At 42.9% G+C, this 21,665-nt stretch overlaps 1 protein-coding gene across 1 annotated transcript in view; it reads right to left on the bottom strand.

Moving 5' to 3' along the window:
* GRIN2B (glutamate ionotropic receptor NMDA type subunit 2B) overlaps positions 1-21,665 on the bottom strand; it is a 444,445-nt gene that overhangs the window by 4,126 nt on the left and 418,654 nt on the right. The window contains exons 11-13 of the mRNA XM_047787502.1: positions 7,835-7,995; positions 4,721-4,908; positions 1,964-2,202 (exon numbers count right to left, since the gene is read on the bottom strand). Coding sequence (XP_047643458.1) covers positions 1,964-2,202; positions 4,721-4,908; positions 7,835-7,995 — 588 coding nt within the window. The remainder of the gene's footprint in view (positions 1-1,963; positions 2,203-4,720; positions 4,909-7,834; positions 7,996-21,665) is intronic.

The raw sequence follows: 21,665 nt of genomic DNA, 5'->3' as shown, positions 1-21,665 counted from the left end.
TTAACGACTCCACCTTGTTGCTGCTGTGTCCTAGGTTACTGCTGTGGCTTGGGTTCAGTCCCTGGTCCAGGTACTCCCCAGGAGCCCCCACCAAAATAAATAAATAAGAAGAACCTCCTTTGAATCCTCTCATTTATTTTCTCATTAGCCGCTGGTTTCCTTCCTATAGTTTCTCACTCACTTAGTTTAATCATAAATAATTAATATCTTAACAAATTAGTATTGATTGAGAACTTCCTGTGTGCAGCTCCTTGAAGAGCACTGTCCAGGAGAGGGAAAAGCTTTGGTTCAAGTTTAAAGTCACCTGCCTGCCTTAAAAGGTGGATACATTTGGAACTTTTCTGCCTGGCAAGGGAAGGTAAATACAGACGAGGTTATTTGAACTGTGTCTTTAAAACAAGGGGGTTGAATTTGGAAAGGGGCTGTCCCAGTGGAGGTGGATGAGAGGAGAGAAGACTGGCAAGGAGAATGGCAGTTAAATGGGAAAGGAGGACAGTTTGCCACCGTCTTGGAGGTAGCAGCAAGATAAGGGATCTTCAAGAGAGGGTTCCTCTACTTTCTCATTTTTCTGACCATTCTTGATTATGGCCAGGAGAAAATGCATTTTTCCTCTATAGAGCCATTGATTATGTTGAAGGGCTATGAATGGGATTTCTTTTTCATATTATTATTATTATTATTATTTTTCCTTTTTAGGGCCACACCTGAGGCATATGAAAGTTCCCAGGCTAAGGGTCAAGTTGGAGCTGCAGCTGCCAGCCTACACCACAGCCACAGCAACACCGGATTTGAGCAACACCTGTGACCTACACTACAGCCTGTGGCAATGCCAGATCCTTAGCCGACTGAGCGGGGCCGGGGACAAAATATGCCTCCTCATAATAGCTGGGTTCTTAACCCCCGAGCCACAATGGTAACTCCCAAGAATGGGATTTCTATTCCAGGTCACCAATTCCCCTTGCCGCTGCCATCGCCCTCCCTGGGATCTTGGAGGGGTCGCAGAGTATAACAGTGTGGCTCAGACACCACAAGTTCCATCCTCTCACTCCCAGGTAACTGAATGGCTTGAATCAACTCACAGCCAGAGAGGACATTTTTCTCTTTCACTAAAATACTACAGGAAAATGATCAAACGATGGGAAAATTTAATGAGTACTCCATTTTCTGCTATAACTCCATTAGAGACAAAGTTGGTTATACCTGAAGCCTAGAACTCTATTCTAAGAGGACATCTGAGTTCATCTCTCATGAATCAGTCCTGTACCTTTATTAACCAAATCAAAGGCAGTCTGCTTTTTTTTTTTTTTTTTTAAATTCTTCCCTGTGACCGTCTGTTCATATTCAAAACTGCGTTCCAAATCTCATGTTGGGCTAGACATGTAGAGGAGAACTAAATAAAGAAAGCCTTGAGTTATACTCGTGTTCCAGTTAAGGAAATTTCTGGAATGTAAATTTCTTACAGATCAGGACTTATCTCTGAAGATTCTGTTAAACTCTTTTACTCCCCAAACTCATATATGGTTAAAACATAGAATGGAACAGTGAAACTCCCAACAATATACCTCTGTATGTCAGAATAAGAAAAATATTCAACAATTTAAAGGGAAATGTGATTTTAAAACAAAGGATTAAATGATTAATCCAGGCTATACAGAATTAACTAATGGTGATGGAAAGCATTTGGGAAAAGGCCAAATGTTTCATTTTGAGAGATCTGCCAGTTCTTATTGAGAAACAAATGCCCAAACCCCACACAGAAAGCTGTTTCTTGAAGGAAAAACAGCGTCACCTGTTTTTGACTTGAAGTGATGTCAACCAACCCCCTGGGGAAATGTACGTGATGTAGTTTTTTGTTTTAGCAGCTGAAGGCTGGAGTTAGTGCCCTCCTGGCTTCTTCTGTTTTGCACAATGCTAGGCTGAGCTGTCTTTCCCAAGCTCCAGGGACTTCAAGCAAAGCACTTACTCTGCTGATGGAGAAGACCATGCCAGGCTTGCCAGAACAGACGCCCATAAAGCAGTGGCGGAACTGCCAATAGAAAAGGTGTTCGCAGATGAAGGTGATGAGGCTGAGAGCCATGGCCGCGCCCAGCATGTAGAAGACACCCGCCATGTTGTCGATGTCCAGCTGGCTGCTCATAACCTCGTTCTTTTCGTTGTGGCAGATGCCCGTGAGCCACAGAGCTTCCAGCTCCTCCATCTCTCCTGTGGACAGGGTGAGAAGGAGAATAGGCAGAGAAAGGGAAGAGAGGAGGAGCAGAGAGGGGGGCGGGAAGGGTGTTGGGGAAAAGAGAGGAAAACATGAGAGAGAGAGAAGGAGACATAGAGGCAGAAAATGAAGAAAGTCAGTATTTTTATTAACCTCGTTATATATTAATATAGCAATGTACTCAACAAGTACTCAATGAAAACATCATGGAGGTACCCCAGGTGATGCAAAGATAGGAGACATTATCTATCCAGGGTAAATTGGTGTGTGTGTGTGTATACATATATATATAAAATCAGCATGACAAGCTATATGCAGTTAACGAGTGTTGGAGTCATTTTGTAGATGGTATGGCCAGTGGGTTTTCATGAGGGAGGTGGGTATGATGAATGGTGAATTTTAATTTATATTGTATGAAAAGGCACTCTGGGCAGCAGAAATAGCATGATCAAGGGGAGGAAGGTGGAAAAACATGAGGCTTACTTGGGAAGGGCATGCAGAACAATTCGAACAGGGTAAGAGTAGGCCAAGGAAAGCTGAACAAAAAGGTGGATGCACAATAGCTGAGGGCTTGAGTATCAGACTGAGCACCTTGCACCTTTTTTTTTAAGATAGCAAGGAACAATATAATAGAACATGGAATTCAGAAAATCGCTCTCAAAAAATGTGCAAAGCAGATTGGATGGGAGGAGGAGAGACAGAGAAGGACTGGCAGGGAGATTGGTCAATTCCCTAGTGGCCCTCAGACTTACTGACCTCTTGTTGTAGAGGAAAATATAAATATCCACAATAAAAAGGAATAAGCTGGATTAAAATGAGACCACCAAACTTGGACTTGCCTCCCTTTAATGCTGCTTAAGGAATCTTTGATTAATTTAAGTCATGCCAGGTTACCATAACCTTGATCCACTTCACTGGATACTAGAAATTAGAAAGGTAGAAACTGTAGACAAAAGGAAAATGAAAGAAACCATGTGGCTGAGAACACATCTAATTCTAGAGAAGCAAGAGTCAGAAAACTCTCATAAAGAAAATTGCCGGTTCCAATAGTTCCGGTTTGGTTCAAAATGTGAACTTTGTTTGAGTAACCTGACTAGACCTCTGGTAACTTCTGCAAATCATCTCTACAATGGCCCTTCCTCCTGGACAGAGGTCCCTCTATTGCCTTCAAGTGACAGAGACCTGACAATCACAGAGGCTCTTACACTAAAATGGCCTATAACACCTCACCTAGAACTTGCTCCTCTGTCCAGTGTTAATCAAATCACTTTTTACTCATTTCTTGGATCAAATGATGATTTTACTAACTAGTAGAACAACTAGCTTTGCCAGGAGTCTGACAGTCCAGCTATGCTCTTCTGCCTCTTATCTCATCCCTAACAGCGACGACTCTGTAGATAGAATTTAGACAGCCACTTGGTTGATGGCCTGTGGGGCCAAGTAGACTCCAGCTGCTCATCTGTAACTGGATTAGCTTCTGTGAAACTAATAGGAGGAGTAGGTATTTTAGACAATAAAGTGAAGAAGGATGCAGCAGGTGTAACTATAATGAAATAGGAGATGAGATTTTTCTCAAAGCAAGTTGTCTGCTCCATCTGCTGCCAGAATCCACCTTAGGAAGTGACTTCCAGTGTCTGCCTCTGAGGACCTTGGCCCTGCTTCCTATTCCTCCAGCTGGAAGAGTGACATAGGAGAGGGGAGAATGAGCAGATGGCCATAGTGCATTTCTCTGCCCTTTCTCTGGGCACAGAGAGAGTGGAGAACCTTTCTGTAGTTCCATCCACTGTTCTGGCCACATGTGAGAAGATCATTCGCAACATCTAACACCAGCCTCTCTTACTTTATCTCTGAAGGTTTGAACATATCCAGCAATCTTGGAACATACCTCTTTGATACACTACTTGAATCCTCTCCTGTAAATTTCACCCTGTTATGGGTTGAATTGTATCTCTTGCCTCAGTTCCTATGTTGACATCCTAACTCCCAGTACCCTGAAATGTGACTTTATTTGGAAGTAGGGTAACTGCTAATGTAATTGGTTAGGATGAGGTCACCTGGAAGAGGATGGACTCCTAATCCAATCAGACACAGGCATGTACAGAGGGAAAACATGCACACAGGGGGAATGCCACGTGAACATGAAGGCAGAGCAGGTGATACATCTACAAAGCAAGGAATGCTGTAGATTGCCAGCAAACCATCATGAGCTAGGGGAGGGGCATGGTACAGATTCTGACTTGAGGTCCTCCAAAGAAACTGATCCCAATACTTTAATTTTAGACTTCTGGCCTCCAGAACAGTGAGACAAATGTCTGTTATTGAAGTCACTCAGTTTGCGGTATTTTGTTAGGGAAGCTTTAGGAAAATAATACATACCCCCACCCCAAGTCTCCTAGTATATTGTGAAATGCTTTTCTGGAAATGCAGAGGTTATAGGGATGCGAAAGAAGGGTTGACATTTTGGCCTGGCTATGGGAAGAAGCCAAGTAGGCACCTTCTTTTTCTTTAACTCACCATCCCCAAAGAGCTGCAGGATAGCAAGGTCCACCTGGCGCTTCCACCCAGAATCTTTTTGGATGGCAATGCCATAACCAGTGGAAGCAAAGACCTTCCCGCTGCCAATGGTCACCAGCTTGCAGCCTTCGTCTCGGCCAGCCATGTAGTTCAGCACTGCTGCATCGTAGATGAAGGCATCCAGTTTCCTGTGCGAGAAAGAAGCAAACAAACGAAGCCCAATGGAGGGATTTTAGTACAAAACTACCTATGGAGCCATTAATATGAAGCATCAGGGTGCCAGTAGACTATGGGGAAAGCTGGTTCAAAGTTAAGGCTCAAGGTGGAACCCAGCCAGAATTGAAAACCTCAATCCCAGGCTGTTCTTTATGTGATTTCAGGTTGAAAAGAGGAGTTTTTTCCCTCCCACTGGGAATGATGAGAATGTAAGTTGGGCCTGAAGCCAGCTCATAAGCTGTGTCTGAAAAGGAGAAGGAGTAAAAAGGAATCAATAAAAATAATAACAGAAATAATGAAAAGGAACCATCACAATGATAGCAACAAATAGCATGGGTTAGACTTATATAACATTTTTCATTTCTGAGTTCATTACAGTCCAGAGTTGGGCTAAGTGTAGGTGTGTGTGGAGCACTAGATGGGCAATGCTATTTTTGTGGTCAGAAAGGTTTCAGTGTTCTGTTTTGTGGCACAAAGAGAGAAATGAGTCAGGGTGGTGGTAGCAAAGGTTTGTTTCAAGAGCAAATGTATGAAACCACAAGCCAGTGTCACATACAGGAGAATTCAGAGGTCTCAAATTCCCAAACATAAGTAGATCATTTTTCACATGTGCTTTGTACGGAAGGACTAGGTGGGGAAGGGAGTAAGACCTGGGCAAGGTCAGGAAGGCAGAGGTCAATGTTTAAAACCAACACTTAGTGAGTTCCCATTGTGGCACAGCGGAAATGAGTCTGACTAGGAACCATGAGGTTGTGGGTTTGATCCCTGGCCTTGGCTCAGTGGGTTAAGGATCTGACGTTGCCATGAGCTGTGGTGTAGGTTGCAGATGCGGCTCCGATCCCATGTTGCTGTAGCTGTGGTACAGGCCGGCAGCTACAGCGCTGATTTGACCCCTCCCTGGGAACCTCCATATGTCGCAGGTGTGGCCCTTAAAAAACAAACAAAACCCCAACATTTAAACATATCAAAGGGAAGAAATTCAGATATATACTCAGGTGATGAGAGGACTACAGGAAAGAAAGGCAGGCATCACCCCTTCACTCTTACAAGTTAAGTTAGCTTTACACCCCCTTAAGAAAAAATAAGCCCTTTCTGGCATAAGACATGGACCATTTTTTTCAAAAGGCTTGTGAATATCCTTTAGAAAGATGTACACCAAAAAGCCAATGATGCTTTTATAGGATTGAGAATTGTGGTTGCATCAGGGGCCAGACTACCCAGCATGGTCCTCCTACCAGGCTCAAATTCCATCTTCTGAAATCTGCTGTGACTGGATGGTACTAAGACGGAATCTGACGTATTTAAGTCAACATGCATCTAGGTGGCTCTTCCAGAACTGGAGCCACCAGGAAGTCTACTGCTCATCATCCTACAACACAGGACATCCTACAACACATCCTCCAGGACCCCATGACACCCCACCCCCAATACTTTTCATGCTCAACTATCTTGTCTCTCTCTCTCTCTCTCTTTTTTTTTTTTTTTTTTTTAAGGGCCGCACTCGCGTCATATGGAAGTTCCCAGGCTAGGAGTTGAATCGGAGCTACAGCTGCCAGCCTATACCATAGCCACAGCAATGCGGGATCTGTGCCACGTCTGTGACCTACACCACAGCTCATGGAAAAGCCATTATCCCCAACCCACTGAGCGAAGTCAGAGATCAAACCTGCATCCTCATGGGTACTAGTTGGATTTGCTTCCACTGTGCCACAACAGGAACTTCCTGTCTTTTTAAAAAAATTATTATTATTGTTGATTTACAATGTTCTGTCAATTTCTTTTGTATAGCAAGATGACCCAGTTATATATACACACACACACACAAATATATATATATATATACATTCTTTTTCGCGCATTATCCTCCATCATGTTCCATCACAAGTGGCTAGGTATAGTTCTCTGTGCTATACAGCAGGATCTCACTGCTCATCCACTCTAAATGAAATAGTCTGTATCTACTTACTCCAAACTCGCAGTCCATCCCACTCCCTAACCCTCCCCCTTAGCAACCACAAGGCTGTTCTCCAGGTCCATGAGTTTGTTTCTTTTCTGTACATAGGTTCATTTGTGCTGTATATTAGATTTCAGATACAAGTGATAGCATATGGTATTTGTCTTTCTCTTTCTGACTTACTTCACTTAGTATGAGAAGTAAGTTCCATTCATGTTGCTGCAAATGTCATTATTTTGTTCTTTTTTATGGCTGAGTAGCATTCCATTAAATGTTCAATGGCAGGTGAACAGATTACATATACACAATGGAATGCTACTCAGCCATAAAAAGATCAACTGTCTTATCCCATAGCTGCAGCTTCTGAAAGCCAAATGAATGAAGGAAACTACATGGCTGAGATTACATAAGCCAACCTATTTGCAGTTTGTGAGCTTGTTTTAGTGAACTAATCATTCCCAGAGTCTAGAGCTGGAGCAAAGAATGCCGACAAAAGCTGGAGGTGGAGGTTGGTGAACACATCCTCTCTGTTTGTGGTCTAAAAACTTTCACCCTCTTCATAGTTTATTTCTCCTTTGTCCACTGGACACCAAAATCATCATTTTAACCTTTTGGTTGACCGGTCTTTATTTTGATAATACATGAACTTTAGCCTTGACTCTCCCCTTTGACTTTTACATCTATTACATCCTTGATTCATGGTTACCTTAATGCAAGAGGACTATAATTTGTTAAGAATACATAGAAGTCAATGACAGCATGGGAATCTTTGGGTACTGGCCTGAATTATACTGTCAGATTCGACTTGGAAATCCATCAAGAGCAAAAGCAGTCTTCTCTGCTTTAACTTGGTATGGCACCTCAGCATGCCCCATCTGATTCAATGGATATTTAATAAATGTGAGAAACGTATAAAAGATTCTGAGCTTGGAGGCAGTTCTTACCCTGTCTTCAGGGAGAGCAATGCATCATCCACACCCCTCTGGTTGAACTTCCCCATGTAGGCGTGCATTTCTGCGTAGTTATTGCGAATATTTCTCTCTGTGCTGCCATTGGGCACAGTGCCAAAGCGGAAAGGGGGTGAGAAGTCATTAGGTCTCTGGAACTGGAGAGAGAGAGAGAGAGGGAGAGAGGGAGAGAGGGAGGGAGAGAAAGAGAGAATATGAATGCTTCAGATAATGTGAAGAGATATTAAGTTAGCATTAGTGGATTTATAATGGAAGGGACCCAACAAGAGTTCACCAAATACATTAGCCCTCACTCAGGAGCAGCAATTGCTGTCTGAAAGTGAACTTCAATTTAACTCAATTTAATCCATATTGTTGAGAGCTATCTACATGCCCAATCCTGACGTGAATCTGTAACCCTTGTGTGTTCCATCTATGCGCACAACCTATGATGATGGGGATGTACTATTAGCTTAAGTGCAGTGGACTGGTTACCTTTATTTCTGAAAATTGTGTGAAATCTGCTTCCAGGCCCTTTTGCAGTGCTAACAGGCTATAGGACCTTAGTGAGGAGCTACATCGTACTCCTGAAAATCATTTGTTGGGTAACAAATATGTTTTGCTGAGAAAATTTCTCTTGACCTTCCATGATGCTTTAAAGGCCCACTTTTGTCCTAAATGAGTTGTAGGATAAATTGTAAAAGCAAATGCAACTTTAATTATGTTCCTCCCCTTGCTTAAGAACTGAGAGTGGATCTCCAGTGCCTAGAATAATAAAGCGAAATATCTTGGATTTTCACCCCTATGACATCAGCTTTATTTCTGGCTATTTGCCGTGCAATGAGCAAGTCTGCATGTTGCATCCCGAACACATAATTTGTTCATTTGTCTCTTCATGGTCTCACAGGGTCTGGCCTCCCAGCATGAACTCACCTCTCTCTCTAGGGCAATTCATGTCCTTCACCTCAAAATATAACTCAAAGCAATTTCTGCAGGCTATCTTCTGTGAATTCTTTCTTCCATCAAGTCTACCCAAGGGTGACCCATCAGTACTTGGTGTTCTTGGTTTAGATCATTATAATTAATACTACAAATTCAATTACTTTTTAAATGAGCTGGCTAAGTTCTGAGAGCTTGTCTCTGAAGCAGTCATTAAGCTCTAGATTGAGACAGACACAGATTGAAGACCAGCTCTGCCACTTACTACTGTGTGACCTGGGGCAAGTAACATGAGTTCTCCATGTATCACCTCCTCATATGTACTAAAGAGACAATAATGACTACTTTCCAATGTGTATTAAATGATACTATGCACAGGAAGTGCATGGCACTGCATCTTACACAGTAAATGTTCAATAAAAACCTCCTTATGGTATTTTAAACTCGTGTCTAGGTTCTGCATTCCCTAGTAAACTTCATACTCTCCACGTTTCTCATTCTCTTAGAACAGCAATGATCAGCTAGTATATGACCAGAACATGTAGTCACATACTCTGTGCACTGGTACAGGAAAGATGATGTAGATATTTAAAGCCCACTTGGCTCCAATACTATACCAATTGCTTTGGAGATGTGGTTGAGAATCCGACTTGCCAATTCAGGGATATTCTGAACCTTTGGAGTTGTCTGGGCTTATAGCCACTCTCTTTTCTCTTTCCCTTGGCCTGAGACACTCAAGAGCTTCTCAGAATATGGGGATTTCATCGACCACAAAAAGTCACAGCACCATGAATCACAAATGCTGTCTTCATTGGCCAGAGTTGGCCAGAGTTCAAAGTAGGCTCTTGCAGGGGTGTTAGGTGATTTATGATGCATCAAAAGACCACTGCTTTCTGAGTGAACCGTAGAACTTTTTGCCATGAAGAGTTTTTGTTTATTTTGAAAAAGGTTGTGATTTTTAAGTGAATAAAGACACTGCAAACAAGTTAAAAGATTTCAGAGTTGGATGAACCACTCAAGGTTAACTAGTCCCAAACTTTCATTTTACAAATGAAGACAGAGGCCTAAAGAGGACAAGTAATTTGCTCAATGTCGTACAGTGGCCGTGTTAGCTAATATTACCAGGAATCAATCGACCTAATTAATAGCACTCCTCCCTGTCCCCAGCAGATAACAAGTTTAGGCTAAACAGGCATATGCTTTGTTGGAAGAGACAGAATGCTATGCATAGAACCATCGATTATAACCATTCAGAAGTTTGAAAAAAAGTAACCTCCCAATCAAGAGTAGAGTAGATCCTATGGCAGGTAGCAATGTAACCAAATAAGTTCTCTTTAATTAGTAATTCCCCACTTTGCCAGGACAGTGACAAAACCGATGTTCACAATGACCAAGATATTCTAGTGCCCAAAGTATTTTCTGAAGCATCAATGAAAGTTGAAATCATGTCCAGAACAATTCTGGTATAAATTTTTATATTCTAGTTTTTTTGAAAATCAGCAATCCATATAAAGTAGATACAACAATTAAAAATTTTATTGAAGTATATAGTCAGTTTACAATGCTGTGTTCATTTCTGCTGTACAGCAAAGTGATTCAGTTATGCATGCAAATATATTCTTTTCACATTCTTTTCCATTAGGGTTTATCCTAAGATATTGTATATAGTTCCCTGTGCTCTATAGTAGAAACTTATTGTTCATCCACTCTAAATGTAATAGTTTACATTCGAAATGTAATAGTTGTAATAGCTAGTCCCAAACTCCCAATCCTTCCTTCCTCCACCCATCCTCCCCCTTGGCAACCACAAATCTGCTCTCCATAGACACAATTTTTGATTAACCAAGTGGAATGTGATGCTCAGAGTGCTTCTCTTCCTGTGGAAGCTAGATTATAGAAAGTTTCCATACTACTTTTTATTAACTTTGATTCCTAAATTATCTTTAGATTTCAAGATGCTGTTTTATAACTAGATCCTTGAGTTAGTAAAATAAAATAAAATAAAAATAAAATAAAAAACAAAGAAATAATAAAGGATTGTGAATAGTCAAGATGACCTTGAAAAAGAAGAACAAAGCTGAAGGACTTATACTATCTGACTTCAAGAATTATTTATAAAACTGTAGGAATCATGACAGTGGGACATCAGCATAGAGAGAGTAAAGAGATCATGGGAACAGAATAGAGTGTTCCCAACAGACCAACACATATATGGTGCAAAGACAATTCAGTGGAAATAGGATAATCTTAAACCAAAGATGTCAGAACAGTTAGATATCCATATGCAAAAAAAAGAATCTCATTCCACACCTCACGAGATATGCAGGAATTAACACAAAATGGGCCACATACCTAAATACAAATCCTAAAATTATAGCATTTCCAGGAGAAAATACAGGAGAAAGGCTTTGTCACCTTGAGTTGGACAAAGTTTTCTTAGATAAGACACCAAAAGTACAATCCATCAAAAAAAAAAAAACCACGAAAAACAGATAAATTGGACTTCATTAAAATTAAGAACTCTTTGGAGTTCCTGCCATGGTGCAGTGGGTTAAGAATCCTACTACAGCAGGTCACTGTGCAGAGGAGGGTTTGAGCCCCAGCCCAGTGGAGTGGGTTAAGGATCCCTAGTTGCTGAAGCTGTGGTGTAGGTCACAGCTGTGGCTCAGATTCAATTCGTGGTCTGGGAAAAAGAGATAAGCCATAGAGGAGATAAAAATATGTGAAAATAAATTAAAGCCATTAAAACACTAAAAGAATTAAATTATAAAAGAGCAAGTTAAAGCGTCTTCTGTAAGAAAACGGAGAAATCAGCCAACATTAGAAGAACAGGAGGCACAGTCCTGTGGAAAGCACTGGTCTTGGAAAAAATTTGGATTTGAATCCAGTTTTTTTTCTCAGACAAACTGTGTGAACATGGGCAAGTTATCTATGTATTTATTTACTTATTTATTTGTCTTTTGTCTTTTTAGGGGCGCACCCTCCACCTATGGAGGTTCCCAGGCTAGGGGTTGAGTCAGAGCTGTAGCCACTGGCCTATGCCACAGCAACACCAGATCCTTTACCCACTGAGTGAGGCCCGGGATCGAACCTGCATCCTCATGGATCCCAGTTAGATTCATTTCTGCTGAGCCACGACAGGAACTCTGGGCAAGTTTTTCAAATTCATGAAGCCCCATTTTTTTCCGGAAGTATTATTCTTAATTATATTAAGATAATATCTAGGATTACTTAACATAGTACTGGCACATAGTAGACTCAAAAATTATCAACTGCTTTCATGAGGATGAAGGTCTAACATCTAAAACTGTTCTATGTTAGGCAATGTACCCCAAGGTAGAAAACTCTTTTTTTTTTTTTTTGTCTTTTTGCCATTTATTGGGCCACTCTCATGGCATATGGAGGTTCCCAGGCTAGGGGTCGAATTGGAGCTGTAGCTGTCGGCCTACGCCAGAGCCACAGCAACTCGGGATCCAAGCCGCGTCTGCAACCTACACCACAGCTCACGGCAATGCCAGATCCTTAACCCACTGAGCAAGGGCAGGGATCGAACCCACAACCTCATGGTTCCTTGTCGGATTCGTTAACCACTGAGCCACAACGGGAACTCCAGAAAACTCTTACTCTCTAATTTGTTCCTTAAACTTGGTCAGTTTGGGAACCAAAAAGGTTACCTGCATCACCCTAGAATTAGCCAAAACAGAAGCAGAAGTGAGTCTGCCTTTTCCTTTGAAAATTCTTGTCCCAGTTTGGTGAAGTTTAAATAAAATCTAGATTAAAAAAAAAAAAAAACCTGTCATTGGAAACTTGAATTCTACTGAAATTCATGGCCATGGAAAACTGTTTAAGAGGAAGAAGAAAAATGAATCTTCCAAATGCCAGCTTGATACTTCCCATAAATGTCACGTAATAAAACTTACCCCAGATATGATTTGTTATATGGCGCTTGTTTAACCTGAATGGAAATCAGCGCTTTCTCTGGGGTTTGGAGAAGGAGTGCAATTGAGCATTGTCTAGAACCAGAAACCTTAAACTCCACAGAACATGGAGGACCCTGAGAAACAATTTCTAAAAAAAAAATTCAAAACTCAATACACCATGGAGACCAGCACGGAATTAAAAAGCTTAGTCTGACTTTAAAATAGGGAATGTTATATAGTATTCCTTATTAGTCACCTGTGGCCATTATAGAGCTTCCTTGAACCTGGGATCATTTTCCAGAGTTACCCAGATAGGGATTATAAAAACATAGAGAGGAAAATAAGAACATGGAAAGGAAGGCACTTCAGAGATCAGTCCCATTTCACAGATGAGGAAAGTGAAGCTCCGAAGAGACCAAGGGAGTTATTCCAGGCCACTTGGGGCAGTAGGAGGATGAGCTTATAGGGCTGACCCCTGGGAGCTCAGCTGAGCCTTCTCACTGCAGCTCAAATGCCAACTGCCTGTCCTACTTCTGCTCATTGGGGAGTGAAGCCACTTGCTACATGAGCAATACATGGGACCACCCGGGCAGGGTGTCCTTTGCTTCCTGGCTTATCCAATGCTAACCCCTACTCCCTCTGGGGATTCAACACAGGCCATTGTGCAGTCCCTGCAAGCATGCTTTCACACAAGAGAAAATGGTGCCAGAATGTTAAGAGAACCATAATCCCACTAAATCCTCCCGGAGAACTGCTGGGTCTCAGAATTCAACCCTCTGAGCTGCTCAGATCATCATCTCAGCTCCCATCCTAAATGACCTCAAGGCAGTTCATCTTGGCAGTCAGCCAAGGAGAAAGGTACAGAGGGCCAGGACGAAGGGCCCTGGCCCTCACCAAAGCTAATGGGACCAGGGGCCCTGGGGTTTTTCTGGTTGCCTCTTCCCAATAGAGAAGCTCTCATGCAGCCTGTTGCAGAGAGGGAAGGGGAAGAAGTTAGGGACAAGGAGATCTGATCCATTTTGTTCTATTTATTAAATAAATATATAAAGTGATTTTACTATGTATGAGGCATTATTAATTGATTAATAATAGCCACTCATATTGTAGCCCTCTATGTGCTGGAAATAACTCACATCATCTCTTTTCCTGATAGTAATTAAAATGCGTCCATGCATTTGACAAGTATTTCCTGAGAACCTATTAGTACAGAGAACTATATTAGGACTTGAGGATGCGAAGATGAAAACATTAGACTTATTATTATTTTTTTTTAAAGGCAGCACCCATGGCAAATGGAAGTTCCTGGGCCAGGAACTGAATCCAAGCTGCAGATCCTGGATGTTTTAATCGACTGCACCTGGCCGGTGATCAAACCTATACTTACGCAGAGCTGCAGCAGTCGGCTTTTTTTTTTTTTTTTTTTTTTTTTGCTTTTTAGGGCTGCACCTGAGGCATATGTAAGTTCCCAAGCTAGGGGTCAAATCAGAGCTACAGCTGCCAGCCTATACCACAGCCATAGCAACGCAGGATCCAAGCCGCGTCTGCAACCTAACCATAGCTCAAGGCAACATAGGGTCCTTTAACCAACTGAGAAAGGTCAGGAATCGAACTGGCAGGGATCAAACTGGCATCCTCATAGATACCAGTCGGGCTCATTACCGTCGAGCCACAATGAGAACTTCCTGCAGTCAGCTTCTTAACCTCTGCATCACAGAGGGTACTCCGAAAACACTGGACTCTTATTTTCGAGAAGTTTACATACCAGGTGGTGGGAGATGTAAACCTTCATTCTCTTTTGCATTCCTTTACTTTTTAATGCATTCATTTGTTCATTCATGTATTCTTTCATTCATTCTATAAATACAGTATGTATTTATAGCATCTGTCATGATATTCTCAGTGCTAGGGATGAAGTATGATAGAAGAATGAAAACCTGTTTCCAGGAGTTCACATTGCAAAGAAGGGGGTAAGATAATAAGATGGGTTTCTTAAAATGTGGTTGACTAATATATAGCTCCAAATTATTTGCCAGTCCTTGCACGAAAGGTGAGGTCTAGGTTCCCCGCCCTCGATTTTGGCCTGGCCTTGTGATCTGCTTGACAAGTAGAAGGTGCAGAAGTAACATTCTGGCACTACCAAGGCCAAGTCCTGAGGAGCCTTGCGGTGTCCACCTGGGCTCTTGAAACCCAGGTCTGAGGGAAGCGGTACCCTATGTAAAGCATCTGACGACCCTGCAGGCTCCATGCCAGCACCATCACAGGTAGGCACGTCTGTCTACAGTCCTGGCTGAGCCCCACCTTCCAACCACCGCAGCCAGGGCACCAGGCAACCCTTCCCCCATATCTCACCCACCACCCGAGGAAATACCATGAAATGGCTCTTGCTTTCAGCCACCAGATGTGGTGGGTTGCTGTGTACAGCCATAGATAACCAGCACACAGATGACTTCTTTTTCTTTTTCCTTTTTTGTTGTCTTTTTAGGGCCGTACCTGCAGCACATGAAAGTTCCCAAGCTAGGGGTCGAATCAGTGCTGCAGCTTCCAGCCTACACCACAGCCACAACAATGCCAGAGCCGAGCCTCGTCTGCAACCTACACCACTGCTCACTGCAATATCGGATCCTTAACCTACTGAGCGAGGCCAGGGATCAAACCCACTCCTCATGGATACTAGCTGGGTTCGTTACCACTGAGCCACAATGCAAACTATACACAGATCATTTCAAATAGTGCCAACAAATTGCTACGGAGAAACAGAAACAGCTGTGACTTAGGATAGAGTGTTTGGCAGGAGAATGCATTGAGACCAGCTCTCCTGAGAAGGCCTCTCTGAGAAGGTGGCATTTAAAAAAAGTGCTGGATGGCTAAGGAGGAACCAGGTGAGTGATGATCAGGGGAAAGTATTTCAGGTCCAGGGAACAGCAAATGCACAGGCCGGACAAGGAGACAAGCCTGGTGGTTGCTGGGGGGCGGGGCAACTGGAGGATGGAGCTCAGCAGAGCCCCACACAAAGGCCGCTGTACTGAATAGTTTATGGAGGCCGTAGCACTAGGGCTACAAGATAGGGGAAGATTTTTCTAGTAGGAAGAGAGGAGCAAAGAGGTTTCCAGGCAGAGACAGCAGTCTGTGCAGACGCAGGACCCTCAGAGGCAGGCCTGGAGGTGATGAGCAGTTTGTCATTGCCAAAACCTAACAGATACAGCAGCATGGTGATTGGAGGTGGACAGGGCTGGAGAGGAAGGCAGTGGGATTTGAATTCTGTGCAAAGGAGTGTAGCATGCATGCTCTGAGGGAAAAGAAACAGCAGGAGTTCCCGTCGTGGCGCAGTGGTTAACGAATCCGACTAGGAACCATGAGGTTGCGGGTTCGATCCCTGGCCTTGCTCAGTGGGTTAAGGATCCGGCGTTGCCGTGAGCTGTGGTGTAGGTTGCAGACGCGGTTCGGATCCCCCGTTGCTGTGGCTCTGGCGTACGCCGGCTGCTACAGCTCCGATTCGACCCCTAGCCTGGGAACCTCCATATGCCGTGAGAGTGGCCCAAGAAATGGCAAAAAGACCAAAAAAAAAAAAAAGAAAAAAAACAGCAGAGCCTCTGGAGCCAAACTGCCGGGGTTCAAATCTCAGTTCTGCTGCTTGACAGCTGTGTGACCTGGAGCAGTTCACTTAACTTCTCTGTGTCCCAGTTTTCCACTTTTGGGAAATGGGTCTAAAAATAGTACCTACCTCATCAGGCTTCTTAGTATTCAACCAGTTAATGGCACACGTTTATATAAACTATATTAGCTGTCATTACTATCATTATTATTACTGTCATCATCTTCATTATTGGAAGGAACTGAAGAATTCTGGCAGAGTGTCAAGACTGGGTTTTGTGTTAGAAAGAACCGAGAACTTCAGAAAACTAAGGATAGATTTATTATATGATCTAGCAATCCCACCCCTGGGCAAATACCCAGACAAAACTATAATTCAAAAAGATACATGCGCCCCCTATGTTCATAGAAGCATAATTCACAATAGTCAAGACATGGAAACAACCTAAATGTCCATCAGCAGATGAATGGATTAAGAAAATGTGGTACATATATATAATGGAATACTACTCACCCATCAAAAAGAGTGAAATAAGAGTTCCAGTTGTGGCTCAGCAGTAACAAACCCAAATGGTACCCATGAGAATGCTGGTTAGATCCTTGGCCTCGCTTAGGGGGTTAAGTATCCAGCATTGCAGTGAGCTGTGGTGTAAGTTGAAGATGTGGCTCGGATCCTTCATTGCTGTGATTGTGCCGTAAGCTGGCAGCTGTAGCTCCAGTTCGACCCTAGCCTGGGAACTTCCATATGTTGCACATGCAGCCCTAAAAAAATTTAAAAAAACAAAATAATGCCCTTTGCAGCAACATGGATGGAACTAGGGATTCCCATATTAAGTGAAGGAAGTCAGACAGAGAAAGGAAACACTATATGATATCACTTATATGTGGAACCTAAAATATGGCACAAATGAACCCATCTACAAAACAGAAACAGACTCACAGACATAGAGAACCGGCTTGTGGTTGCCAAGGAAGAGGGATTTGGGAGATGGACAGAGTGGGAGGTTGGGGTTAGCAGATCTAAGCTATAATACCTGGAGGGGATAATCAACAGGGTCCTACTATCCAGCACAGAGAACTATATCCATTGTCCTATGATAAACCATAATGGAAACTAATATATTAAAAAAAAAAGACTGCTTCACTGAATCACTCCGCTGTACACGGAAATTAACACAACATTGTAAATCAACTATACTTCAGTTTTAAAAAAAGGAGCCCAGAGGTGGAGGTGTCGGCATGAGCTGGTTGGAAAGGGAGGCAGGGGAGCTGCAAAGGAGATGCACTTGGATGACGGTCTGGGCACTGGGGGGAACAAGAAGGAGCAGAAGCACCAGGTACTTCCCCACCTTCTAAGAATGTGAGAGATGGCACGTGCACAGCTGGATAAAACTGAGACCATGGGGCGGATGCCACCGAAATCCCAATGGAGAAAGGCTGCAACCATCCCAGTTTCCTGGCTGGCTTCTCGAAGGAGGCTGGATTTATGCTGGCTAGGAGGGTGGGCTGGGTATGGAAGGGTGGAGGTGGAGCATGAATATCCCTTCAAGGTAGAAGAACCCACTGCAGTGAGACTTCTCCTCCACCTCTGTTCAGTTCTCACAGTGAGTTAGGAAACAGACCCTTGCAGAGACGTCTTAGAGGCCATGATGCCAGGAGAAAGAGCAGGTTCTGAAAATGGAACCAGAACCCCGCTATGGGTTGACGGCATCCAGGTTTCCATGCTGACTGACAGACACAGCTCAAGGAGGACCACTGGAGTTAGATCTTGGGAACGACAGCCTGCAAATGATGGCAGCTCTACTCAGATGAGGAAAGCGGTGGAAATGCCTTCTGGAGTAGCTGCCCGCCCTGCTGGATCTGATCCATCAGTTTATGCAGATCAGGACGGGCCAGCATTGTGACCTTGCAGAGGTGGATACTGTACTGTCCTGTTTGCAGGGTCCATCTGAGGGAGACAAGGAATCTGAGCGCTTTTGTCTTCAAAGCTTGACAATCCCACGCATAAATATTCATTCCATCACTCCTGCTTTCACATTTGAATCACAAAAAGAATCAGCGCCCAAACTCCGCTCAGCCATCTGAGGCATCCAAGAGAAAAGGTGGGAAGGCTTAGGCTATGAGGGTGGTTTTTGACCTGTCTACTAATAATGAGGAGGTGGCAGAACAACAAAATTCTGTAGGGACCCCTTTACCTACCCAGCCCCCTCCCGCTGTCATTGTCATTACTATCAGTACCCTCTGTTTTCATAGCACTGTTTTGTCACTGACTTTTATTATTTTTATGTATAGTTCTATGAATTTTGTTACTCGATTTATTCATCTATTCATTTAAATTGTAATAAAATATAAAATTGATCTCTTGGGGTTATTGATAGGTCTTTTAATCCATTGTTTATAGTTTGGTTTTGCTTCATGATCCAATCTGAGAATCATTTGCCTTTAATACAAGAACCTGTGCTATTTTTCTTCATTCAGAGGAAAGGGGTGTTTGGTACTAATTTTATCTTCTTAAATCTGTCCTTCTGATTTTGTCTTTTTTTCCCCTGAAGTATAGCTGATTTATAATTTTGTACCAATTTCTGCTTTACAGCAAAGTGAACCAGTCATACATTCCCTTTCTTATATTATCTTCCATCATGGTTTACCCTAAAAGACTGGCTATGGCTCCCTGTTCTCTAGAGTAGGACCTCATTGCTTATCCATACTAAATGTAATAGTTTGCATCTAGTAATCCCAAACTCCCAGTCTATCCCACTCCCTCCCCCCGGCAACCACAAGTCTGTTCTCCATGTCTTTGAGGCTATTTCTGTTTTGTAGATAGATTCATTTGTGCTATATTGTGGGGTTTTTTTTTTTGCTTTTAGTGTTTTTGTTTTTGTTTTTGTTTTTAGGGCCAAACATGCAGCATATGAAAGTACTAGGCTAGGGGATGAATCAGAGCTACAGCTGCTGGCCTACGCCACAGCCACAGTAATGCAGGATCCGAGCCAGTCTGTGACCTACACCACAGCTCAAAGCAATGCCAGATCCTTAACCCACTGAGTGGGGCCAGGTATCAAACCCACATCCTCATGGATACAAGTTGGTTGCATTACCGCTGAGCCACAAAATGAACTCTCGTTTGTGCCATGTTTTAGACTCCACGTATAAGTGATATCATATAGTATTTGTCTTTCTCTGTCTGACTTACTTCACTTAGTATGATAATCTCTAGTTGCCTCTCTCCTTCTGTTTTTAACAATAAAATTTACCATTTGAAATATTTCTTTTTCTTTTTGTCTTTTTGTTATTTCTTTGGGCCGCTCCCGCGGCATATGGAGGTTCCCAGGCTAGGGGTTGAATCAGAGCTGTAGCCACTGGCCTATGCCAGAGCCACAGCAATGCGGGATCCAAGCCACGTCTGCAACCTACACCACAGCTTACGGCAACGCCGGATCCTTAACCCACTGAGCAAGGGCAGGGACCGAACCCGCAACCTCATGGTTCCTAGTCGGATTCGTTAACCACTGCGCCACGACAGGAACTCCTGAAATATTTCTAAATGTACCGTCCTGTGGCATTAAGTGTATCCACACTGTTGTGCAACCATCACCACGATCCATCTCCAGAACTTTTTCACCTTCCTTAACCGAACCTCTGTACCTAGGAAACAGTAACTCCTCGTGCATTCAATGGATTTTAATCATGTAAAGATTCAAACCATGTAAAGACCAGCAGCACAAGCAGGACAGAGAACAATTCCATGACCCCAAGAATTCCCTTGTGTTCCTCCTTTGCAGACACTCTCCCTCTACCTTTAACCTCTGGCCACCACTGATCTGTCCTTCCCATGGTTTTCTCTTTTCCAGAATGTCATATAAGTGGAATCACACTGTACGTAACCTTTCAAGATGGGCTTTTCACTTCTCATGATGCCTCTGAGATTCATCTGAGCTGCTGCCTGGATCGTTCCTTTTTATTGCTAAGTAGAATTCCACTGCATGGTTATACCAGTGTGTTTATCCATTCAACCGTGGAAGGACATTTAGGTTACTTTCAGTTTGGGATAAATTTGAATAGAATAGCTATAACATTTATGTACAGCTTTTGGTTTTTTTAAGGTACCCAGGAGTGGGAGTGCTGGGTCATATGAGCCACACACTGCTCACCCTACCCCTAGCCCCTGACCCAGGACCTCGCCCCCCCACCCTAGAGCATCTCTTCTCTCTTTGGATCTTTCCAGTTTTTCCATAAATGATAAATAAGTACATTAAGTATTATTATCTTACTATGCTGCCTGATACTCATTCTTCACATAATAGCTTACAGCCCAACTAGGATTATGACTTCAGACCCCGAGCAACGTCTGAAGACAGGAGGGGGTGGCTAGAGAAAGTGGCCCCATCCTCTCCCACCATTGTTTGCCCAAACGGGGAAGAAGGTCAGATGATAACACAGACTGAACTTTCTGAAGGCATGATCTTCCTCACTGTTCCATGGCTCATAAATGCTTGGGACAGATGGGGATAGGAGATGATCTGTGCTTATACTGAAAGGGCTATTTCATTTTATTTTAAATTTTTAAAATTTTATTTTTTATTAATTTATAGTTGATGTACAATGTTGTGCCAATTTCTGCTGTACAGCAAAGTGACCCTCATACATATATAGGTGTTCTTTTGTGTTAAATTATCTTCCATCATGGTCTATCCCAAGAGACTGGAGATAGTTCCCTGTTGAAAGGGCTATTTAATGATAGAAGAGCAAGACATAGGTTATGGTGTCAAAAGATCTAAATTCAAATCTGAGCTCCACTATTTATTTATTTATTTATTTATTTATTTATTTATTTATTTATTTATTTATTTATTTTTTCTAGGGCCGCTCCCGCGGCATATGGAGGTTCCCAGGCTAGGGGTCGAATTGGAGCTGTAGCCACTAGCCTACGCCAGAGCCACAGCAACGCGGGATCCGAGCCGCGTCTGCGACCTACACCACAGCTCACGGCAACGCCGGATCCTTAACCCACTGAGCAAGGGCAGGGACCGAACCCGCAACCTCATGGTTCCTAGTCGGATTCGTTAACCACTGCGCCACGACGGGAACTCCCAGCTCCACTATTTATTAACTGATCAACTTAATAAACAAACCACTTAGCTTTGCAACTGAATTTCAGCAATGTTCTAAGAGGTGCAATAAGGAACAACATCTCTTTACAAATCCTCCGTTTCAAACACGGGGCCCAGGGGAGCCACCCAGGACCCTACCATGGGACAAGTTGGCTGTGGATATAGTGATGGATGAGACAGTCAGACCCTTCATCTTTATAATCTGGATGGAGGAGGGAGGAAAAATATTATGCTACATTTCATTATATATTATTCATTGGAGAAAGT

This window comes from Phacochoerus africanus, chromosome 7, assembly GCF_016906955.1.
Source record: "Phacochoerus africanus isolate WHEZ1 chromosome 7, ROS_Pafr_v1, whole genome shotgun sequence".
Taxonomy (NCBI): Eukaryota; Metazoa; Chordata; class Mammalia; order Artiodactyla; family Suidae; genus Phacochoerus; species Phacochoerus africanus.
Note: the sequence above shows the minus strand (reverse complement) of the source record. Positions and strands in the feature narration are given on the sequence as shown.